Raw genomic sequence first — 22,124 nt, forward strand, 5'->3', positions numbered from 1 at the left:
TAATATATTTTTCAATTGTGTTTTATCAAATTCTATTTAGATTTTTTAAAACTATCAAAATTAGCCTTTGACTAACCACTTATTTATATAGATTACAATATTAATTAAATTTTAACTTTATTAACTTTTATCTACGTAGATATTGATTTCAATATATAAAGAGACTTTCAGGGCCGTATTATCTGTACAATGTCACGATTGAATTAGTAGACAAAGTAACCATTATGTTGTCAACGATATATTTGTGATTGTCAATTGCGACATTCTTGCAATTTTCTTGCCTGTTAATAAACATAATTCATATTTGCATTACGTATCATAATATTAAATGAAATCACCTTAAAGAATCGCCTTTACCTCTACCATAAAGGTCGCTAAGCGAATATAAAATCATCGGATCAAAAATTTCGATCTAGCGGATACATCGTTCCATAACTTAATTGGCTAGAGCACCGACACGGTCAGTCGGAGATGCAGGTTCGATCCGTGCTAGAACGGTCGATTTTTGATATGATATTAAAAAATGTTTACCTTAAAGAATATTCCTAGGTAATATCTTTTTTCTCCAGATTTAAGAAGAGGCATCGTCCACCGCGTTACGCCTAGCTCGTCGCCATCGCCGCAACTTGAACATTCTGGAAAGTAAAATATCATGCATTAAACAGGTGTCGTAATTTATTTACATTCGTGATATTAATTAGAAATGTTACATGTGCGATGATAATGAAATAGTATCTATTATGTCAAAATATTTCCAAATATAATACGTCAAAGGTTAGTAACATTGTGGTGCTGTTATGGCGTTAGAATGATTATCTTTAGTCACATTACGGCAGAAATTTCAACGCAAATGTCAGAAGTTAATATGCATACAGTTCTTAATTTAAAAAATAGTACTCAATGACGCTCCCTTGCTCTCTCCTATCAAAATACACTGCTGGACATACGCTTCTTCAAGTTCTCGTGAAATTTCACATATTCGAGATACCAGTTCTTTTACTAAAGTGTATAGTACGTTTTCTAATTAAACTCAGAGTACAGAGTCTACTTTTTTAGTCTAACTCAAATGTAATAGTGCGTTAAATTAAGGTGTTCCAAGCAAATTTAGAATATGATAGATATTATGACACACATAATTATCAGCAATAAAATTAACACGTACATTTTTTGTCTCCCTATAAAATGTATCAAAATCGGAGTTAATATAATTATATGAATAAATAAAGAAAAACTAGAGGCTGAAGATGCCGACGTAGTTTTTAGTCGACTTAGACACATAAGCGACTTGCGGCCTACGTTGCTGCTTTTATTGTAATTGAATGCCAAAGCTACAAAAGTATTAAAGTATCATCAGATCCAAAAAAAGAAAAGAAGTAGATTACTACAGATTATTTTAAGTAACGCGAAGATCATTTTGAGAAATAATCTAGTGATGTCGCTTGTCTGGTGAAATATGAGGGTTTCGAATATATTGTAAGAAGTTAAACTTGCAATTAAATATCTATTATTACACACAGTAGACACTTGTGTTTTAGAAGCGGACGTTACGGTGACGTTATTGGTAATCAATGTATTAAGCATTTTCAGTGAAAACTTTGGTAGCCTTAAGCCATTAATTAGCATTTGTCGCTAAATTAAATTAAATTTCCATCTCAAAAAATAACTACTCTTTTTTTTAATAAAACAAAAAATTTAAAAAGTAAAGAAGCTTTATGTGCGGGTAGTCAAACCTCTATATTTACGTATATACTCGTTCAAACGTATTATATTGAAAAGTTTATTGAAGGGTGTGAGCTCTTAGTACCCTCTGCTATCCTTCATTTCTTAAGTCGGTGGGATGAAATACATAATATATTGCACTAGGTGCCAGCCACCGTATAGATATTGATTGTATCTATAAACTAACACTGTAAACAATTACTATTATATTAATTTATGGAATTCGGAAAAATACTTTTTTTTTTGAATAGTTGATGAAACCGGATCGATAGTTCTAGAAAAATGACGAAATACGTATTCTACTAAAATGACTAAGATGAGAACCGAATTTTGGTGAATCGAAGTGTGTCAACTACCAGATGACAATAAAGCAGTTATGAATCAAACAAGGGAAAGTCACATTGTTGTTCCTACTAATATTTCATAATTATATCCGTCTTATTTTCTACGAGTTCAGTTATCCTTAATTTAATTTTTATGTTTGTAAAAGCGTTTTTCGATGTTTCATCTCAGAATGAGTATCAGATTACCTTAAAAATTTTAAGATTAAATCTTGGGTAGATTACGTGAATGAGTAACTGGTGTTTCTTCTTTTCATTCACGTATTGATTTAATTGTATATTACATAATAAACGTGACATGACGAAAAAGAAAACAAAAGTATTTTTATGACATCTGAGAATTTCACCGTACCTATATTGGAGGTTGGTCAATCGGGTGGTATGATTGAGTAATGAGGATTCAATGAGAAAAGGCCGAAGCCTAAAGTCACATCAACAATCACAAATCATACGAATAGAATGAATACTCGTATTTACATATTTAAATATCAATAAAGTTCAATTTATTTATATTGTTGTGTAACAGTTCCTATAATAGTAATATATATTTATACTTAAACACTCCTACTTATTTTATTGTTTTTAACCGACTTCCAAAAAAGGAGGAGGTTCTCAATTCGACTGTATTTTTTTTTTTTTTTTTTATGTTTGTTACATCAGAACTTTTGACCGGGTAGACCGATTTCGACAAATTTTGTTTTAATCGAAAGGTGGTGTGTGCCAATTAGTCCCATTTAAATTTATTTGAGATCTAACAACTACTTTTCGAGCTATATCTAATAATGCGTTTTTACTTGACGCTTTTTTCGTCGACCTACGTTGTATTATACCGCATAACTTTCTACTGGACTACCGATTTTGATCATTCTTTTTTTGTTGGAAAGGAGATATCCCTAGTTTGGTACCATGATAAGGAAACCAGGATCTGATATTGAGATCCCAGAGAAATCGAGGGAAACTCTCGAAAATCCGGAATAACTTTTTACTGGGTGTACCGATTTTGATAATTTTTAATTTAATCGAAAGCTGATATTTATCATGTGGTCACATATAAATTTTATCGAAATCTGATAACTACTTTTTGAGTAATCTTTGATAACGCGTAGTTACTTGACTATTTTTTCGTCGATCTACGTTGTATTACTCGTCGATGTAATTGAAGTCGGTTTTTTTTTCGTTTGTGAGCAAACACAATTATTTGTTTAAAATAACCGCGATTTGAAATAAACGTTATAATATTATGAGCAAAGGTACTACGAAATGTGTTTGTATACCTATGTGTACAGATTTTCAATGTTGTCGTATGTGTGTTGCCTGTATTCAATTGTATATATACAATTACGATTTACATTAACACTAACTGTGACCCGCGGTTTCACCCGCGTTAATTTGAGAAAAGAGGTACTAAAATATTATATAGACTATAGTCTTCCTCTGCTCTGTGGCTACGACAGTAAAGAATATAGCTACCCCTTCTCTTCCCGTGGGTGTCGTAAAAGGCGACTAAGGGATAACACAGTTCCACTACCATCTTGGTACGAATAAAGCTGACCGATGGCGGAATAACTTTGATGGCTTTGAAATACACAGGCCGAAGACGGGCAGCAGCGTCTTCGGTGCGACAAAGTCAGCCCTACGGTCACTAACCCGCCTGCACAGCGTGGTGACTATGGGCAACACACACGAGTTCCCGACATTAGTGGCGCGAACTTGTGGAGACCTATGTCCAGCAGTGGACTGCGATAGGCTAAAGAGATGATATATATCAAACCTTTTTCATTACTGACAATATCCTACAGTTCTAAAATCTAAAATACGCCATTATCAGAATATTGTGGATATATCTTGTCGATTCGAAACCTTTATTAACCGACTTCAAAAAAAAGGAGGAGGTTACTCAATTCGACCGTACATATATATACATATATATATATATATATATATATATATATATATATATATATATATATATATATATATATATATATATATATATAAGACTATAGGCTATAAAATATCACATTTCGACTCAAATGAGCTGTACTTGTGTAACTTTTTAAAGCTGTCTGTATTATATAGTACCTCATAAACATTATGACATTGATATCTGTTGACACGAAATATTTTTTATTTATGTCAAAGAATACATATACAGTACAAAAATGAAAACAAATAAATAATTTACCAAAATGTATTTTATTCAATCTTGTTTATCATAAATTTTACTTTATAGGAAGAAATTTTTGAAATTATTTGACCTAACCTTGATAGCCGTGTAAGGTCAATATAACAGAAGGTTAAATATTGCATTGCGTAAAAGTTAAGTATGTTGTCAATGAGGTAGACACGATCGTATTAACATGTGCTATTTGTCCAAATACGTGGTCACGTGTCTCAATCTGAGCGTGGCTCTGTACTCCAAGTTTATATAACATTGTTACTTCATTATTTACTTAAACCTTTGCAAGAAATTAGTAGACTTAGGAGCTCAAGGTGCTTATGTAAGATAACTTATTTTATTTACACAACAATTACGGACGCGTAAAATTTTGTGTTGTTTATAAAGAAAACAAAACTGATAGGTACTATGTCAAGATTGTCTCATAATTTAAGCGTTACCATAAGTAAGTTTAAATAAAATTGGTGAACCTAAAATAGGTTGGAATAATCATTTTTAAATCGATAACGAAAAGAGTACTTACTGACATCATATAATTCTACTCCACCTACTGACTGTAATATAATACCATATTAAAAAAGTAAATATAATCTTTAAGTACAAGTATAGCATGTCATTATTAATCCAAAGGTATAACCGTTTTCCGTATTCATTGTTTTAAACGTGTCTTTTAATGCAAATCGATGTAATTTGGTACCCATTAAAACTTTTCTTTAAATTGATTTTGAAGTACATTGTCCATTACCGTGCATTCACTTATTGTCTTTAATTCGCTCATTTATCATAAGTGCATGTAATTTTTAAATTTTAGTATCCTTTAATGTTTTGTAATGTCAAATATGTATTAAGTATAAATATACTTTATTTTACATTTTTTATTTACTTAAATTATATTTCGTTTAATAGTTTTAGAACATAAAACAAAAAATGTCTTGACGTGACAGTTATATGATAAATCATAATCATATATATTAATACGCTAAGGTTCAAGATGTTTGCCTCCTTTTTCAGAAAATAACCTCACAATTACTCCACATAAATTATATATCATTTTATAGATAATTGCTTGCTCCAACACTAAAAAAACACACAAATCAACAAAAAAAATATTTATTGCTTTTGTTTTTGTAAATTAATTAATTATTAAAATTATATACATAACGGCTTCAATTTCGAAACAACATCAACATGATTGACGGTCGGTAATTTTTTTACTTATTTAGTGCGAATTCGCACGGGTATTGCTAGTTATATAATAATTATTATGCAAGATTAAGTAATTAAACATTTCATGATTAAAAGTAGTTGTAAAAATTCTCAACTACTCAAAATTGATACGACTTTATATGTTTATCACTCATATAATTAACTGAGGGCACAGCATGAAATTTTCTGTCCAAAATATGGAACAGCTCGACTAGGGTAGTACCGCGACCTTGCAGAAAATCACAGCTAAATAATACTGTTTTCAAGCAGTTTTATGTTCCTGTTGGTGAGTAATGTGACCAGAGCTCCTGTGGGGAATGGGGTATAAAGTCCGCAACGCACTTGCGATGCTTTTGGTATTGCAGACGTCTATAAGCTACGGTAATCGCTTACCGATCTCGAATAAAAAAAAATGTAATAGAGTGGGCAAGGTTGTTTGTTTGTTGCGGTAGTCTGATGAACTCCGGGGCTATTTCAAGAATAGGAATATTTCGTTTGAGTAAAGCTAAGATGAAAATATTAAAATACGAGTTACGGATGCAAAACTGTGTAGTTGTTCTTTTTAGGGCTATGGAGTCACAAGGAAAAACGGTGTGTATCAGACGATCCAATGATATCATAATACAATAACTATGTTCTGAATAGTTTTAAAATTTAATAGCGATTACTATAGGTAATCTTGACAGAAATTGTTTATGTTTGATTAAGCAAATAATACTGTAGAAAATAGCCGTTAATTCATATTGCTTACCTGATTTCCCAACGAAATTGTTGAGAGGTGGCTGGTAGTTAACAGTCTTGGTGTCGGCTATGTAGCTCATCACGAGTAATAGAACGGGTATATATTGTCGTTGGAACATTTTATTTGTACACTTTACACTTCACTATAGAACTATTTTTGTTAACTGTTAAATTGTTCCGGGCGCACTTTTAGCACTATTTATTTGCTAATATGGTTGACCTAAATAAAAAGAATATTATTTCTAAGAAGAAATTACTTTAAAGTTTTAAAGTTGCAAAAAATATGTTATAGTTGTTAAATTAAACTCAATTTTGTTTGATGGCTCTTAGTTGTGACCAAGTAAATACATTGATGTGACTCGTATGCCATTTAAGAAGACATGAAGAAAACTAATCAGTGTGGTCACGGTAGCAGTCTAGTTAGATTTAATTATAATATAATATAATTACAGTGACAAACTATTCAATTTTGATATGTTCACTAGTTTTATGTAGACGTCGTTTGATATACATCAAATTGCATATGGGCATGTCTCTTTTACTGGTATATCTCGCATAAATCAATCAACGAAAAAAATACTTAGATCTCATTCGGCATCTAAAAATTGTAGTGATATCATTTGGGCTTAGGGTTTTTTTAATTAGGGGCTTTTTTTACTTTGTCGCTGGAAATTAAAGCTCATTATTCTTACAAATCCTAACTAAATAATAAAGATTTTCCTAGGAATCTTAGATACGGTAACACACGACGTAAGTTATTTGTGTTTCATTTCTGCATATGATAAAATAGATCAACATTTCTTAATTTTTGCAACCTTTCTAAAATGTTAATTTTTAGTTTGTTTTTTATTACCATAATTGTATATTGTACAATCTTGTTTTATTTACAACACGATGAACGTAATTTGATGAACATTTCGTAAAGATGACACGCAATAGAAGAATTGAGATTTGTTATGGGATCAAAGAGTAAAAAATGCAGGCATGCTAAATAAAAATATGTATAATACTAACTAAATTTGACACAACAATAGAAATAGCGTCTTTGGTCCGACAAAGCCAGAGTACTTCGGTCACCAACCCGCCTGCCCAGCGTGGTGACTATGGGCAAAACACATGAGTTCACGTTATTTTTGGCGTAAACTTGTGGAGGCCTATGTCCAGCAGTGGACTGTATAGGCTGTAATGATGAATAGAAATAAATAACAAGGGTCACATATAAAGTTTTTGAATGCTGTTTTTTTATTTCAAAACTAGCTGATCCCGCAAACGTTGTTTTGCCCTATATGTTAGTAATTCTTCCCCCCCCCCCCCTCTTATAACTTAGGTGTATAAAAATAGATGTTGGCCGATTCTTAGACCTACCCGATATGCACACAAAATTTCATAAAAATCAGTCCAGCCGTTTCGGAGGAGTATTGTAACTAATAATAAAATTTCTTAATAAAAATTCTCGTGTCACACGAGAATTTTGTGTATAAGATTATTCACTAAAGTTTTTATTCAATCATAATAAAATATAGCACATGTTACTTCTGAATAATGTAACTTTTTGTTAGTGAAAGAATTTTCGTGATCGGATTAGTATTTGCGAATATTGCTCCCTACAACCAAACAAAGTTAGATACTTTACCTCTTTATAATATTAGTGTGGATACCTTAAGGGGGTGATAGACGTGTAAGTTCGCGAGCTTGTGGCTCGACGACCTTTTTCGCTAGTGTGTCACCCTAAGTACGCGTACTTTAAAACCGCTGAGTAAGTTCGTTGGCGATCCAACAATTTTGAATTTTTGCTCGTAACCCGCCTCCGCTCGTACGTGTGGCAGCACTGCGAGCCACAAGCCACCATTTTTAACCGACTTTCAAAAAAGAGAGGAGGTTCTCAATTCGATTGTACTTTTTTGTGTATGTTATCTCAGAAGTTTTGACTCGGTGGACCGATTTCCATGATTTTTTTTAATCGAAAGGTGGTGGGTCGTGTGGTCAATTTGATTGCGATCTAAGAAGTAATTTTTGAGCTATTTCTAATAATTGCGTATTTACTCGACTGTTTTTTCGTCTACCTAGGATGTGTTACCGGTCGATGTAATTGAAGTCGTTTTTTTTCTTCGCTTGCGAGCAAACACAATTATGTATCGCCAGTCCGTGGATGCACAACGCTCGTAGTGAATTTGTAATACTTTTATTGTATTACTTTTGATTGAGAAATTACTCAAAATGAATTATTTCCGAACTTCGTCTTTTCTTTGGTTTTTAAAATGTAATACGATACAATTCCTAAATAACACAAAGCTTCTTCTGTCGACGACATCGCAATACAGAATGAGTAAGCTTCACGTGTGTCATCGATGGTGAGCCGAGTAAGTTCGCGATCTTAAAAACCGCGTTCTTTAAGTTCGTACGTCTATCAGCCCCTTTAAGATATCTATGATATTGCTATAAACTCTGCATAGAAAATGGTATAACTACTGGTTTGTATAGCAATTTTACGTCATCAAACAATTGACCATTGGTAATCCTTATGATAGCTATACGTAACACAGTTATGTATATAAAGTTTATCAGAATTAATTTTAGAAGGCAATGTCTACTAATTATTATTACTATAAGAGAGAAACACTTATTTATTAATTCTTACAATATCAAACGCGGTATATTTACTATTGCAATAACTTTGTATCGAATGACATCATCGCTCAACTGCTTTCATTTCCTTAGTTACGTTTTACATTAACATTATTGCATACATTTAACACTTGTATTTAGAGCAGTTAATATTTTAATTGCTAAAATTTTTAACTTTTTGGTAATTACGTATTACTAATTCATTCAGTAAATAAAATTCTTGCAGGATCTTGAAAGTTAAAACTTAAATTAATGGCTTTTAAAAATCTTACTGGTGCAAAGGTTTTTATTTTTATTTTGAGGGTGCAAGGAACAGAGTGTGAAGTGTTCCTCGTCCATCATCGCAAAGGGAGGATCCTCATACCAGACGGGTGTTGTCTGGTGGGCTACTGCCCCCGATGGATTTTGTTGGGTTCTTGTATATTATATACTCCATCGCACTGATAACTTTGATATCGTGATGTAGGATACGTCAGTTCTTAGTTCGTAGTTTGTATGTCGCGCGAAAGATGACGCCACATTATTTACCAAACAATTTGGAGCCGTGAATATTTTCATCGTTCAAATATTATTCGCTTTTTTGTGATTTCGTACTACACAGCGTAGTACATCTATAAATATAAAATAGTATTCTAATAGTCTTATATTTTCAGAAGTTTGAAATATAATCTAAACGGCATTGATGAACTTTATTATACAAATAAAATATATGTTAAGCCTTATTATGCCACACTACTACATTCCTAGTTAGCGGATACAATATTAACTTCTGTTTTTTTTTTTTTAATTATATTAACAACATCCACAGGCTCTAAGTTGCTAATGCTATTTGTACTGCATAATTTTTTTATTACTATACGGCGTGCCTTTTTTACAATAGTTTAACTTCAGACCAGCATTTCTAAAACTGCTGTGTGGTTATGGCATTAAAGAATATAGCCATTCCCTCTCTTCCCGTGGGTGTCGAAAGAGGCGACTAAGGGATAACACAGTTCCACTACCACCTTGTAACTTAAAAAGCCGAACAGTTGCGAGATAACCATCTAACTGCTGGCTTTGACATATACAGGCCTAAGACAGGCAGCAGTGTCTTCCCTCCAGCGTCCTCATGCGATAAATACCAATTAATAACACTGTAATTGTTTTGCAAAATCATTTAATAGTTTTTAAACGTCGCGTAACCGTATACTTAAATTTAACGAGTGGACGGAACGTAAAATCGATAAAAATATATTGACCTTTTTATTATATCAGTTTAAAATTGGCGTAAATAAAGTGCGAATACAATCACAACGTGTGATTAAGCTTTATCGATATCTGACTGACATAAAATATAAAGAGATAAATATCTGCTTTCTGTTGCTCTCAGTGGATGATGACGGCCTTACATTTATTATAAAGTATCTTTAGTAAAATCTTCGCGAGCTCATCTCGGTAAATATAGGCAGCACCTACTATATTTATTAATTTTGATTCTTTATGAGTATATATCTGTCTTCGATGTCGTGCGTAATGGTAATCGTATAAAAATTTATGTATTTTTATGACTCGGCCAATTGCGTATACAGATTATTTATTATTAATTGCGTCTACATTTTATTTCAAGACAGTTATTGAACGACATAGTTAATTTTACACAATAAAAGTAATTGTTTCTTAAACTCTTATTAGGCTGTCGATCTCAGACAAACGAAATGTATTAAATTTTATTCACATTATATAATTTTCCTGTCTTTAATGGTTTTTACTTTAATAGAATACTCCAAGTGACATTAATGTAATTAGAAACTTAATAAATTTTATTATAATATTTTTTACTTTATAAAGCTATAAATATCATAATACGATAAATTTAATTCTTTGTGTTTTTATTCTTTAATAATCTGGAGGATTTTATAGTATACGAAAGATGTTTTTGAACACAATTATTTTAAATTAAAAAAGATTATTTTTTAAAATGAATTCCAAAAGAATTAATATTATATAATCTGTAACTTAATTGGTACTTATTAAAGTTTAATGTATTATAACTATGCTAAACATTGTAACAAAATGTAATCTTTGTAATCTATCTTGTAATCGGTGTTTTGTTCTTCCGAGTAATCTTTGTTTCGGTCCATAAGTAATCCGTGATTCCGGTCAGCTTTATCAAAACCGTAAAATCTTAAGGTTTTGTTCTTATTGAAGGTCCATCTGTTTCATAAAGTAGGTACGATAAACGTTCATTATCATGATGATGATGATGATGATGATTTTTTAAATTTAATTTCAAAAGAATTAAGATTATATAATCTGTAACTTAATTGGTACTTATTAAAGTTTAATGTATTATAATTATGTTAAACATTGTAAACAAAATGTAATCTTTGTAATCTATTTTGTAATCGGTGTTTTGTTCTTCCGAGTAATCTCTGTTTCGGTCCATAAGTAATCCGTGATTCCGGTCAGCTTTTATCAAAACCGTAAAATCTTAAGGTTTCGTTCTTATTGAAGGTCCATCTGTTTCATAAAGTAAGTATGATAAACGTTGTTAACGCGAAAGAAACATATGATTTATAAAGGGCCTTGATTTATTTGCTAGGCATTTTTTAAATTTCTTATAGTATAATGTAGGATAGCTTTTTTCTTTATAATACCTAACGTATACGAAAGTTTTGAAGGTATGTCAATTATTCTCATGACAAAAAGAATTCTTTTAAAATATATGTATGTTCTTATTTTATCTGTACCACCTGTGCAATTTATTTGCAGTATTATTCATGCTCTAATACTGCACTACATGTAAATACTATATTACTTAGTCTAGTCGAAAGTTTAAGACAGCTCTTATCCTTTTTTTTATTCGCTCTACACGTATTTATAATGGAATAAAAGAAATTAGGTGCTGTGTGGCTACGGCACTAAAGAATTTAGCCACCCCCTCTCTTCCCGTGGGTGTCGTAAGAGGCGACTAAGGGATAACAAGGTTCCACAACCACCTTGGAACTTAAGAAGCCGACCGATGGCGGGATAACCATCCAACTGCTGGCTTCGAAATACACAGGCCGAATTCGGGCAGCAGCGTCTTCGGTGTGACAAAGCCAGTACTGCGGTCACCAACCCGCCTGCCCAGCGTGGTGACTATGGGCAAAACACATGAGTTCACGTTATTTGTGGCGTAAACTTGTGGAGGCCTATGTCCAGCAGTGGACTGTATAGGCTGTAATGATGATGATGAAAAGAAATTAGACAAAATCCCCAAAGACACCAAAGCTATTAGTTTAGGACTAAAAGTTAACGTATTATATTGTTTTCAATACATATTTGAGTTGTTAAATTATTAGAATTAAATTATTATGTCACTGTATTAATATAGTTATTCTAATTAATAAAAATCAAAATGTAAGAGTTTACATGATTATGTTATATGAAAAAAATTGTTTATTTTATGCCCAAGAGATGGGTAGGGAAAATGGGCAATGAACTATTTCTAGGTTCATGCGTCTAACTTATCTAGTTATATTAATTTCCCGTCGACCAACCGACGCGGCGCTTGTATCGGTTCCAGAGGAAATTGGGATTTCTCACGAATTTACTTCGTATAGACCTCAAACGTGCTTGTTACGTAACATTAATGCCAATCATGGCCTCATAGCCACGTATGAATACGTTATTAGTATGAAAACATTCAAGTTCTTGCGCTGCCTGATACCTGACACGCCTTCATAGATTGGAAGTGTTAGTACTTAGTATTCAGGAATGTGGGCTCGAAAATTCTGTGTTAACACTTACCTACGTCAAAGTCTATTGAACTCTTTAATATCATAAAGATCTTCTGCACATTATTCAATTACATAAGGTCGACTTTTTCATGTTACAATAAGTGAACTATCAATCTTAAAATGTACTGATGCGGTTTGAAATTTTGAATAAATTTTAAGAGTTAGTTTGATGTAATATGCATAGAAATAATTTCACTACAACTAGGTGGGAGTGGAGGAGTAACTAATAACAAGTAAACACGCGGGCCATCTAGTTCAGGAATGTATCTATCTATATGATCAGAACTTTAATAAATCTATGTTATTAAATTATTTAAGTTTGATATATAATTATTTTACCTTTAAAATATTTTCATATTGTTATTTGCTAACGTACCTGTTTGAGTACAATATGTATCTATGTATATATGTGTAACAGATACCAGAATAAAATATACATGCTAAAAGTTTAATGAGGCAAAACAGTAGAATAAAAAGTTAGCAGTCAAGAAACATCAACATTTTATTATTAAAAACTTGAACGAGTTAGAGAGAAATTTACGACAATGCCCAGGCGACTAATAGTTTATCGGAGTGACGTTAGTAAAAACTATTCCACAAGTCGTAATGTACATTTATTTTATATAATCACTGAATAAAAAGGCTATCCAGGCTATTCTTTTGTGAATCTAATAATATGTATAAATTTTTCTTTTTAGCTATATTGCACATTTTAAATATACATGAAATGAGCTACTGATAGTGTTTTTTTTACACATAACTCATGTCTATAAAAAATGTTGGTAGCATGGCATGGCATAACATAGCATAACGGGTATTAATATAATTGATATTTTTATTATTATATGAAAACGTAAATAAAATTAGTTTAAAATAAATCACAGCATCCTAGAAGGCGCACAATAGGTATTTTACAGACGACGATTATATAAATTAAATAAATAAATAAATTTCATGTTTTAAACAAAACAGAATAATAAGTAAGGTTTCAATGTATTTATTATTCCTAATAAACTTGTTACTACTGGGTTATAAAAAAAGGATTGTCTTAAAAGACATGCTAATAATCATCTTATGACCTTGACCTATCTTAAGCAGGTAGTAACTTATTTTTGTACAAAAAAAACTACCTGGAAATTTTTACATAAAAAGATGCATTTACAAACATACAACAAATTCTAAAATTTCATTGAAAATATTAAGTTCAATGTATGTTTCAATGCAGCGTGTACCAATAATCCTTTTACTTTTATATTGTCAAGATTACTCTGTGACCTTTGTTGATATTTTATAAAAAAATTAATCATAATAAGTTTTGAAAACAGATAAAATATTACCGTTTTGGTTTCATTCTTTTTTTTTTATTTGTTAATTCCTCAATTTTACTATAATTATGTTCTTTAAATGTTTAGGTATAAACATTATTTATTCTCATAAAGACAATTACATCACTTACACGAGAACATAATTAAAATAAATACAAACAATTAACAAAAAAGTTTAAGTTATTACCAATTAATAAATGTTTCAGCACTCATGTAAATTATTTAATTATTAACGTTATGGTTTATTTTTGTGACATTTTAAATTATAATAAAAAATAATGAATAAAAAATACCATTCCGAAATCTGAGTTCAATAAAATTTCCTCTTAACGACATAAAAATTATTTGTAAAAAAACCGGCAATGTTAATTATATACCTTTGTGACATTTTAGTTTACATTAATTAACCTCTGTCCAAGGTTGGTTTATATTCATATTTGTGTGGAACATCCTTTTATTTGTATCAATTTTACGTTCTAAATATACAGATATCATAAAATAACATGTAGATATCACAACTAAGATTTACTCTAAAAGCAACTTTGTTATGCTGTCTTGCAAATATATATGTTAACAGCTTAAAAGATTCGTTCATATTTTATTGATACTTTTTTGCTGGAATCTCTTAAGGATATTAAATCTCTATGTATTTATAGACCTTCAGCTTTTTGCTCTGCTTTGGCGTAAAAGACTGTTAGTTAAAATAGGTTACGACCCATCCCACATGATAGCATATCACTTTAGTGGACAAGTTGTATAAACCATTACCTAGTTTACGGTAGCAATACATGGAACAATCAGTTTAAATACAGGTGAAATCACTCAATTCGTCTAGTATTTTATACCTTGAAATAAATTTGTAGTAATTTTAAAAAATTTTAGACACAAATAGATTTTGATTTTAGAAATTTATAAAATAAACAAAAAGATTTGATGAATCTCTGTAGCTAGGGAAAATTTTATGATTTAGATTTCGTTATATGCAGTAAATAGTATATACAATTTAATCTCATAGGAATTATGTTCAATCAGACGTTGGTGTTGTAAGCTAAATGTTATGTAATGTCCTGACAAGTCTGTTAATTTATACTTAAGTAAGACTATTTTAATAACAACATGTTACTATCATTAGAATAACTGTAAACAGTACATCAGTTTTCATGTTTTAATTAAAAAAAAAATATATCAAAAATATACTTGTAAATGTATCTTCAAAAATTTCAAGTTGAAAGAAATTCCTACCAGAGTTTAATCAATTTGATGACGTCACTAAATATGTAACATAACAATATCTGCTCCTGTCACTTAAATCAAGGCCAAGTCAAAAAATTTATATTTAGTAAGTTTCGTCCTTAAGTAATTTAAAAAAAGCAAAGTAACTTACAAACATAAAACTAAAATATGAAAAATGGGTCAAATGTACACAGTCAACCTCATTAGACACAGAGACAGCGGTGAAATTGTAAACACAAATAAAAATTGTATATAAAAAATTATATATATAATATAATTTAAGACGCGAACGAGCGCGCTACGTTGTACGCGTGTGCGCCGCGTTGGTTGCGGTTCTACTAAGCATTAATAATGATAAAATAAGCAAAGCTTTTATGTAACCTTCAGTTTGAAAGCCGCATTTTTGCGGTCAAGCGGTTTATAGTGAAGATGTCGCAAACGCAAATCTTCACATAAATGTTTCATTCCTACTGACCTTTTCAAGGTTGTTATTGCTTAGTTTTTTACATGCGTATGCGCAGATTCTAATGAGTGTTTCATGTGTATGACAAATCTGTAAAATTACGTTTTTACGCATATTAAAATAGTCAATAGAAAAATTTTATGCCTTGTGTGAAAAATATTGCTTAAGTAATAATCAAAAGAGAAAGGTTATGTTAAGATTCCACTCTTACGTCTCATCTATTGTTTTTAAAAATAATAATACGTACTGGACGTAAAATCTGAACGCTTGCCATCTGTGCAGTACATAGATGGGCAAGAGGATGTATATTATACGCTTTAATGTACGTATGAACGCGATACACGCTTCGGTGTGGTAGGGAATTATAAATTTGACATCATTTATTTTTTATTAAAAAAAATCCTTTTCATCTTCATGTTCTACGAGAAAAAATTATTGTGAAACTCTTATTTGACGGTACAACAATCATTACATCATGGAGAAAAGGAGAAAGTTGATAAAACAATTACTGATTATTATACTACTTACTACTAAACTACTAAAGGTAAAAAATGCCAAGCAAAAATATATAGTGCAATATAAAAAGACAATCTCGTTCGATGAAATAATGTATTTCTTTTAATACTTCGTTCCTTTTAAGGCAAAAAGTTTATTTTTAACTTATTATCCCCGGAAATCGTATAAAAGAAAAATATTTCAATTGTCGAACGAGGTAAGCGATAAATTTTGAGATACATTTTCTGTCATATGTATTTTTGACCTTTGTAGACTTATTCCTTTGTTTCTTAAGGTCATATAACAATAAGCTTTATGGAATTTATGGTGGTATTCGTGTATGATAAAACATTTTTCCGTTTCCGGAATCGTAATCGGATTCCAGACATGCGTAATCGTGTCGAAGGCAACAATGCGTTTCGAAACATTAGCTAAGACATAGCACTAAGAATGATTCTTTATATATAAAACTAGCTGACCTGGCGAACTTCATACCGCCATAGTTTTCGTGAATATTTGAATATTTTTCTAAATTTTCTTTTACAGAAATTTATAACAATAAGGTAAACTAAAAAAAAAACAAAAAAAAACTAGGTAAATAATAATGTAATTGTGCAGATGTTCGGAAGCTATACGTACGTTAGGTGCGTAATTTATAACCAAGTATTTATATAAGAAGTAGATATATAAGAATTGGTATATAATATATTCGATTTATGAAAATATTCGATACTAGCCGCCCGGACAAACTTCGTTCTGTCAAAAGTTAATAGTATATTAATTATTTTGCAGTATTATATATAGACGCTGCTACCCGTCTTCGGGCTGTGTATTTCAAAGCCAACAGTTATCTCGCCATCGGTTGGCTTTTTAAGTTCCAAGGTGGTAGTGGAACTGTGTTATCCCTTAGTCGCCTCTTTCGACACCTACGAGAAGAGAGGGGGTGGCTATATTCTTACTGCCGTAACCCACGGCAAATCTTTGTTTACATTAATAAATACTTGTTTACATTAATAAATTTGTAAAAAATTTGTATGGCCTAGTTTAAGCTATTCAAAAGTATTTTATCCAATGACAAAATAGTATTGTCTGTGTCTTAAAAGGCTTACTACAAAATAGATAGAGAGATCTTATTTTATAAGCCTCGATAATGATCTTCAAGTCTATGAGTTCGTACGACAGAAAACGATCATATTTGAGTATAACAAGTTTCTATAATATTTATTTATTTTATGTTCGTAATATCAATCGTGACTAATCGTATAATCTATACAAGTAAATAAAATTGGAGTGTCTGTTTGTAATATTAAAGTAACCGCTTTTTACTATTATATGCATATGTATATATACGCTTCACGCTTCAGCCTGTAATATCCCACTACTGAGCATAGGCCTCTATCCCCAAGAGAAGGATCAGAGCTTAATCCACCACACTGTTCCAATGCGGGTTGGCGGATATATTCCCTACTATGAGTAACGATCGCTATCAGGTGTACATGTTAACAATTGGGACCGACGGCTTAACGTGCCCTCCGAGGCACGGTGGGGAGACCCGAGACGAGTCTGCACAAACACCTGTATGGCCAATACAAATGTTTGTCATGTGCAGGGATCGAACCCGCAACCGCCAGCGCAACAGGTACAATCAATGGCCGTAACCGTTGCGCCAACGCGGCGTCAATACATGTATATATACGCGGTACGTTACAATTTTTGTCTGTCTGTCTGTCTGTTTGATCCGGCTAATCTCTGAAACGGCTGGACCGATTTTAACTGGATTTTCACTGGCAGATAGCTGATGTAATAAGTAATAACTTAGGCCACTTTTATTTTAGAAATTTATTTATTTTATAACTCTGTTACCTGAGCAATAAATTTTTTGTTAAACTCCACCCGAACGAACTCGCGGGCACAGCTAGTACTTTATAAAAGTGACATTTTATTCATTAGAGTATTTTATTCAAACCATTATAGTAATTTATTTCAAACAAAAATATTTGAATTTGTCATGTTCATACATGAAGCTTGAACTTTTTATCATCCTACAAGTATAGGTACTCTCTTTGACTTATTAAGTTGCTAACCTGTTTATATTCAGTCTGGAAGAAAAAAACTTCAAAACCACTCCGTAACCCGTATACATTGAGAGTTCTAGTATATTCAAGGACTTCACCGCAACAAACGGCTCAATTTACCCATACACATACGTTAATTTATAAAAAGTTGACTGCAAATATACATGCCATAAATAAACTATAAAAAACCTTTAAATATTGCAACAGAAAAAAGTTAGGCGCTTTTATTTTATTACGATGCTTTACGAAAAAAAAAGAATGAAAAAAATACTAAGTATATTTACAACTGTTCATGATTTTATAACGCAAATTAGAGAAGAAAATATGGACACTTATTAAGAATATAATTAAGGAATTTTACAAGATTCACTTAGATTCGTTTTTTGAATCATATCGAATACATTGGTTTTTGTAGTAATACGATTTTTTTTAATATAGCAGCTGAAGCAAATACGTAATTAATTAGTCTTAATATTCATAATTTTGCTATGTAAAATAATAAAATTATAAGGAACAGTTTCAGGTTCATCGGTATTATTTTTACATTTTATCATCCCATTGTAACAACTTCATAATTTACTTAATTACAAATTACACTTTTTGTGAAATATCATAGCGGCTACATTTAAACATTTTTAGTAGGTATAAGGAATTTGCAATGTACGGAAACTTGGATAAAATGCCTTTTTTATACAACTAGGTCGCCAAAACGGCGAAATTAATACCTGATGTTCGGCCACCGTATCCTTTAGACGCTTAGCTCCTTAGATCGCATTGCCAACTCTAACCCTGACCCTCCTCTCTAAGAGTTCTGGTCACCTTACTCATCACAGGAATACTTGTGAGCAGTATTTTTAGCTGTTATCTTCTGCAAGGTTAGAGTGCATCTCCAGATGGGCTGCTCCAGATTTTAAGCAGTATATTATATCCTACTGTGCCGTATCTCAGTAAATTTATATAAAATGCTTATATTATTTCAATTAATTTTAGTAACATTTTCTCACTTATTTTGTACAATTACAGCGCTCTGGTATTTCCCACTCAGAAAGGATATCTGCGTTTAAACAAGTATTTGTGTCGGGTCTAGTATTTATAGATTTCTAAACTTTATTCTGTAGAGCACGTAAACGGTTCGTAAATAAAACGTATCGTTTTTGTAATATTAGGACGGGGTTTTACAGTTCGCTTCAGCTAATTCAAAAAAAGGTTATTTTTGTTCTATCTTTTATTTTTTTTAATTTTCAACGGCTAGGACAACGACTGAACGACTGTTTTTTACGAGCATAAAGCGGGTGTGCAGTTTAATCGCCTGTTTCTATAAATAAATTCACATCGTACGTAATTTATCCGGTCAGTTGTATAGTTTAGTGTTCTTAAAGCATTCCACTAAGAGCAATGTTCTGCTCACCATTTATAAAGTACAAGGTCTCGAGTCTAGGAGCTGTTAAACCAATATTTTATTTATTTATCGTTTTTTAGTATGCACGCTCGGTGTTTGTATTTTCAACGAGTCTTGGTTAAAAAATAAAACTACAAATGTACCAGTAGTTACCAACCTTGAAATGGCAATACAGTTTGTAAACGTTGTATCTTTTATGGTAATCGTTACGATTTCAACGGAAATGCAACTGCCTTTTGTACCCGTTGACAAACCTTTTGTAACATATAGAAATAATTTGCAATAGTCTGATATAAGCTATCAATTGACAAGAACAAGTTTTGACAAACGTTAACAGAACAATAATGAAAATGTTATACCCATAGTAAGAAATCTGAACCAGCACTTCACCCATCTGCTTGACGGATGAAAATTATTTTTTATTTATTTGAATATATTAGAAAAAAAAGCGAAAGGGTTGACTGAAAAAATCCTGGCCAGGCAGGTATATTTACGAGTTTAAACAATAGTTTTAATACCTACCGACAGCGTCAAGCCTGTAAAAATGCAAACGTTAGGTTGTCTACCAGTATTAGTTTCCTGTCATAACTACTGAGACCATGAAAACCGCCATGAATTCGCGACATAACTACTTTGTGGCAGATATAAGCGGGTATATTAATGTATTATATTGTTCTAGTTACTTTCACCCTAATGTTTGATAAATAAGTCTAATATAAAAATGAGCACTGTTTCATTACAAATACGATGACATAGGGCTGCATGCTAAAAGTCTGGTTTGAATGACGGTTGCCAAATATAAGCCTGGCCAGGAATCTTCTTTTCAACCCTTTCACAATTTACCTTTAAAATACTAAAGTTCGGATCTTAGACAACCAGTAAAAAAAACTTTCTTTTCATTATATGAAGATGTCTAATTTTCTGTTTCCATAGCTCTATTAAGCTTAAGGTCTACCGAACAATTTTTTGTTCATAAGTACCACTTATAAAATATATGAGGATGATACTTGTTAAAGACGGTTGAAGTTGACTTCAACATCAATTATACTATATCAAGGAGTCATCAATGAGTCTTTACAACTCAAATATAACAACGTCTAATAAAATAACATTGAATAAAGCTGCCTTGATGTTTATGAAATATAATCAAGACAATACAACTAACAAATACCTAATATATTTTTTTGTCTAAAGTTCTAAGATAGTTAAAACAATCGAAATAGAAAAACATTGTATTTAAATACAAATAAATAATAGACTTAATACTAAAATCGTGTTGTCTTGAAGTGTTTTTTTTATGTCATGATTGATAAACCCAATTGATCATAGTAACATAGAAAAAATACTCAATGTTATTTATTTTTTTTTAAATAATCAATTAAATTAGATGTATATTTAATTAATCTTTTCATTATTTTTAATATAATATTATAAAAACAGCACAGCTCAGTTGCGGGCACAGCTAGTGCCCGCAACTTTGTCCACGTGGAATGTAACAAAAAGTTATTGTTAAGTTCGCTGTGTTGTAAAATAAATAAATTTCTAAAATAAAAGTAGTTTAAGTTACTCCTTATTACATCCGCTGTCTACCAGTGATAGTCCCATCAAAATCGGTTCAGCCGTTTCAGAGATTAACCGGAACAAATAGACAGACAGATAGACGGACAAAAATTGTAAAAAAACATTCGGGTATTTTTGCCGTGTATACATCCATATGTATTAAATAAAATACTCCAATTTTATTTATTGGTCTAGATTAATTAATAGAATAAGATAGATTCAAGTAGATTCGAGTAGAATCGAGTAGAATCGAACAGAATAGAACAGAATAGAACAGAATAGAACAGAATAGAACAGAATAGAACAGAATAGAACAGAATAGAACAGAATAGAATAGAACTGAATAGAACAGAATAGAACAGAATAGAACAGAATAGAACAGAATTGAACAGAATAGAACAGAATAGAACAGAATAGAACAGAATAGAACAGAATTGAACAGAATAGAACAGAATAGAACAGAATAGAACAGAATAGAACAGAATAGAACAGAATAGAACAGAATAGAACAGAATAGAACAGAATAGAATAGAATAGAACAGAATAGAACAGAATATAACAGAATAGATCAGAACAGAATAGAGCAGAATAGAACAGAGCAGAATAGAACAGAGCAGAACAGAACAGAACAGAATAGAACAGAATAGAACAGGATAGAACAGGATAGAACAGAATAGAACAGAATAGAACAGACTAGAACAGAATGGAATAGAACAAAATACCGCAGTTATAAAATAAATATATCTATACTAATATTATAAAGAGATAAAGTTTATAACTTTGTTTGTACGAGTATGTAGGGGGTAATCTTCGCAAATACTGATCCGATCATGAAAATTCTTTCACTAACAGAAAGCTACACTATTCAGGAGTGACATAGGGTATATTAAATTGTAATTGAACAAAAAAATCAGTAAAGAAGAAAAAGATTAAAATATAATATCAAAATGGTAAATAAACTAGAGCCATCTATCGCTATTAGAAAACAATTTGTTAGTCTTT

The 22,124-nt window shown here is 31.3% G+C and overlaps 1 protein-coding gene across 1 annotated transcript in view; it reads right to left on the reverse strand.

The window, feature by feature from the left end:
* Window positions 1-22,124, reverse strand: part of LOC123659407 — a 50,058-nt gene that overhangs the window by 11,587 nt on the left and 16,347 nt on the right. The window contains exon 4 of the mRNA XM_045594623.1: window positions 532-635. Within this exon, the coding sequence (XP_045450579.1) occupies window positions 532-635 (104 nt within the window). The remainder of the gene's footprint in view (window positions 1-531; window positions 636-22,124) is intronic.

Source organism: Melitaea cinxia, chromosome 14 (assembly GCF_905220565.1).
Source record: "Melitaea cinxia chromosome 14, ilMelCinx1.1, whole genome shotgun sequence".
Classification (NCBI taxonomy): Eukaryota; Metazoa; Arthropoda; class Insecta; order Lepidoptera; family Nymphalidae; genus Melitaea; species Melitaea cinxia.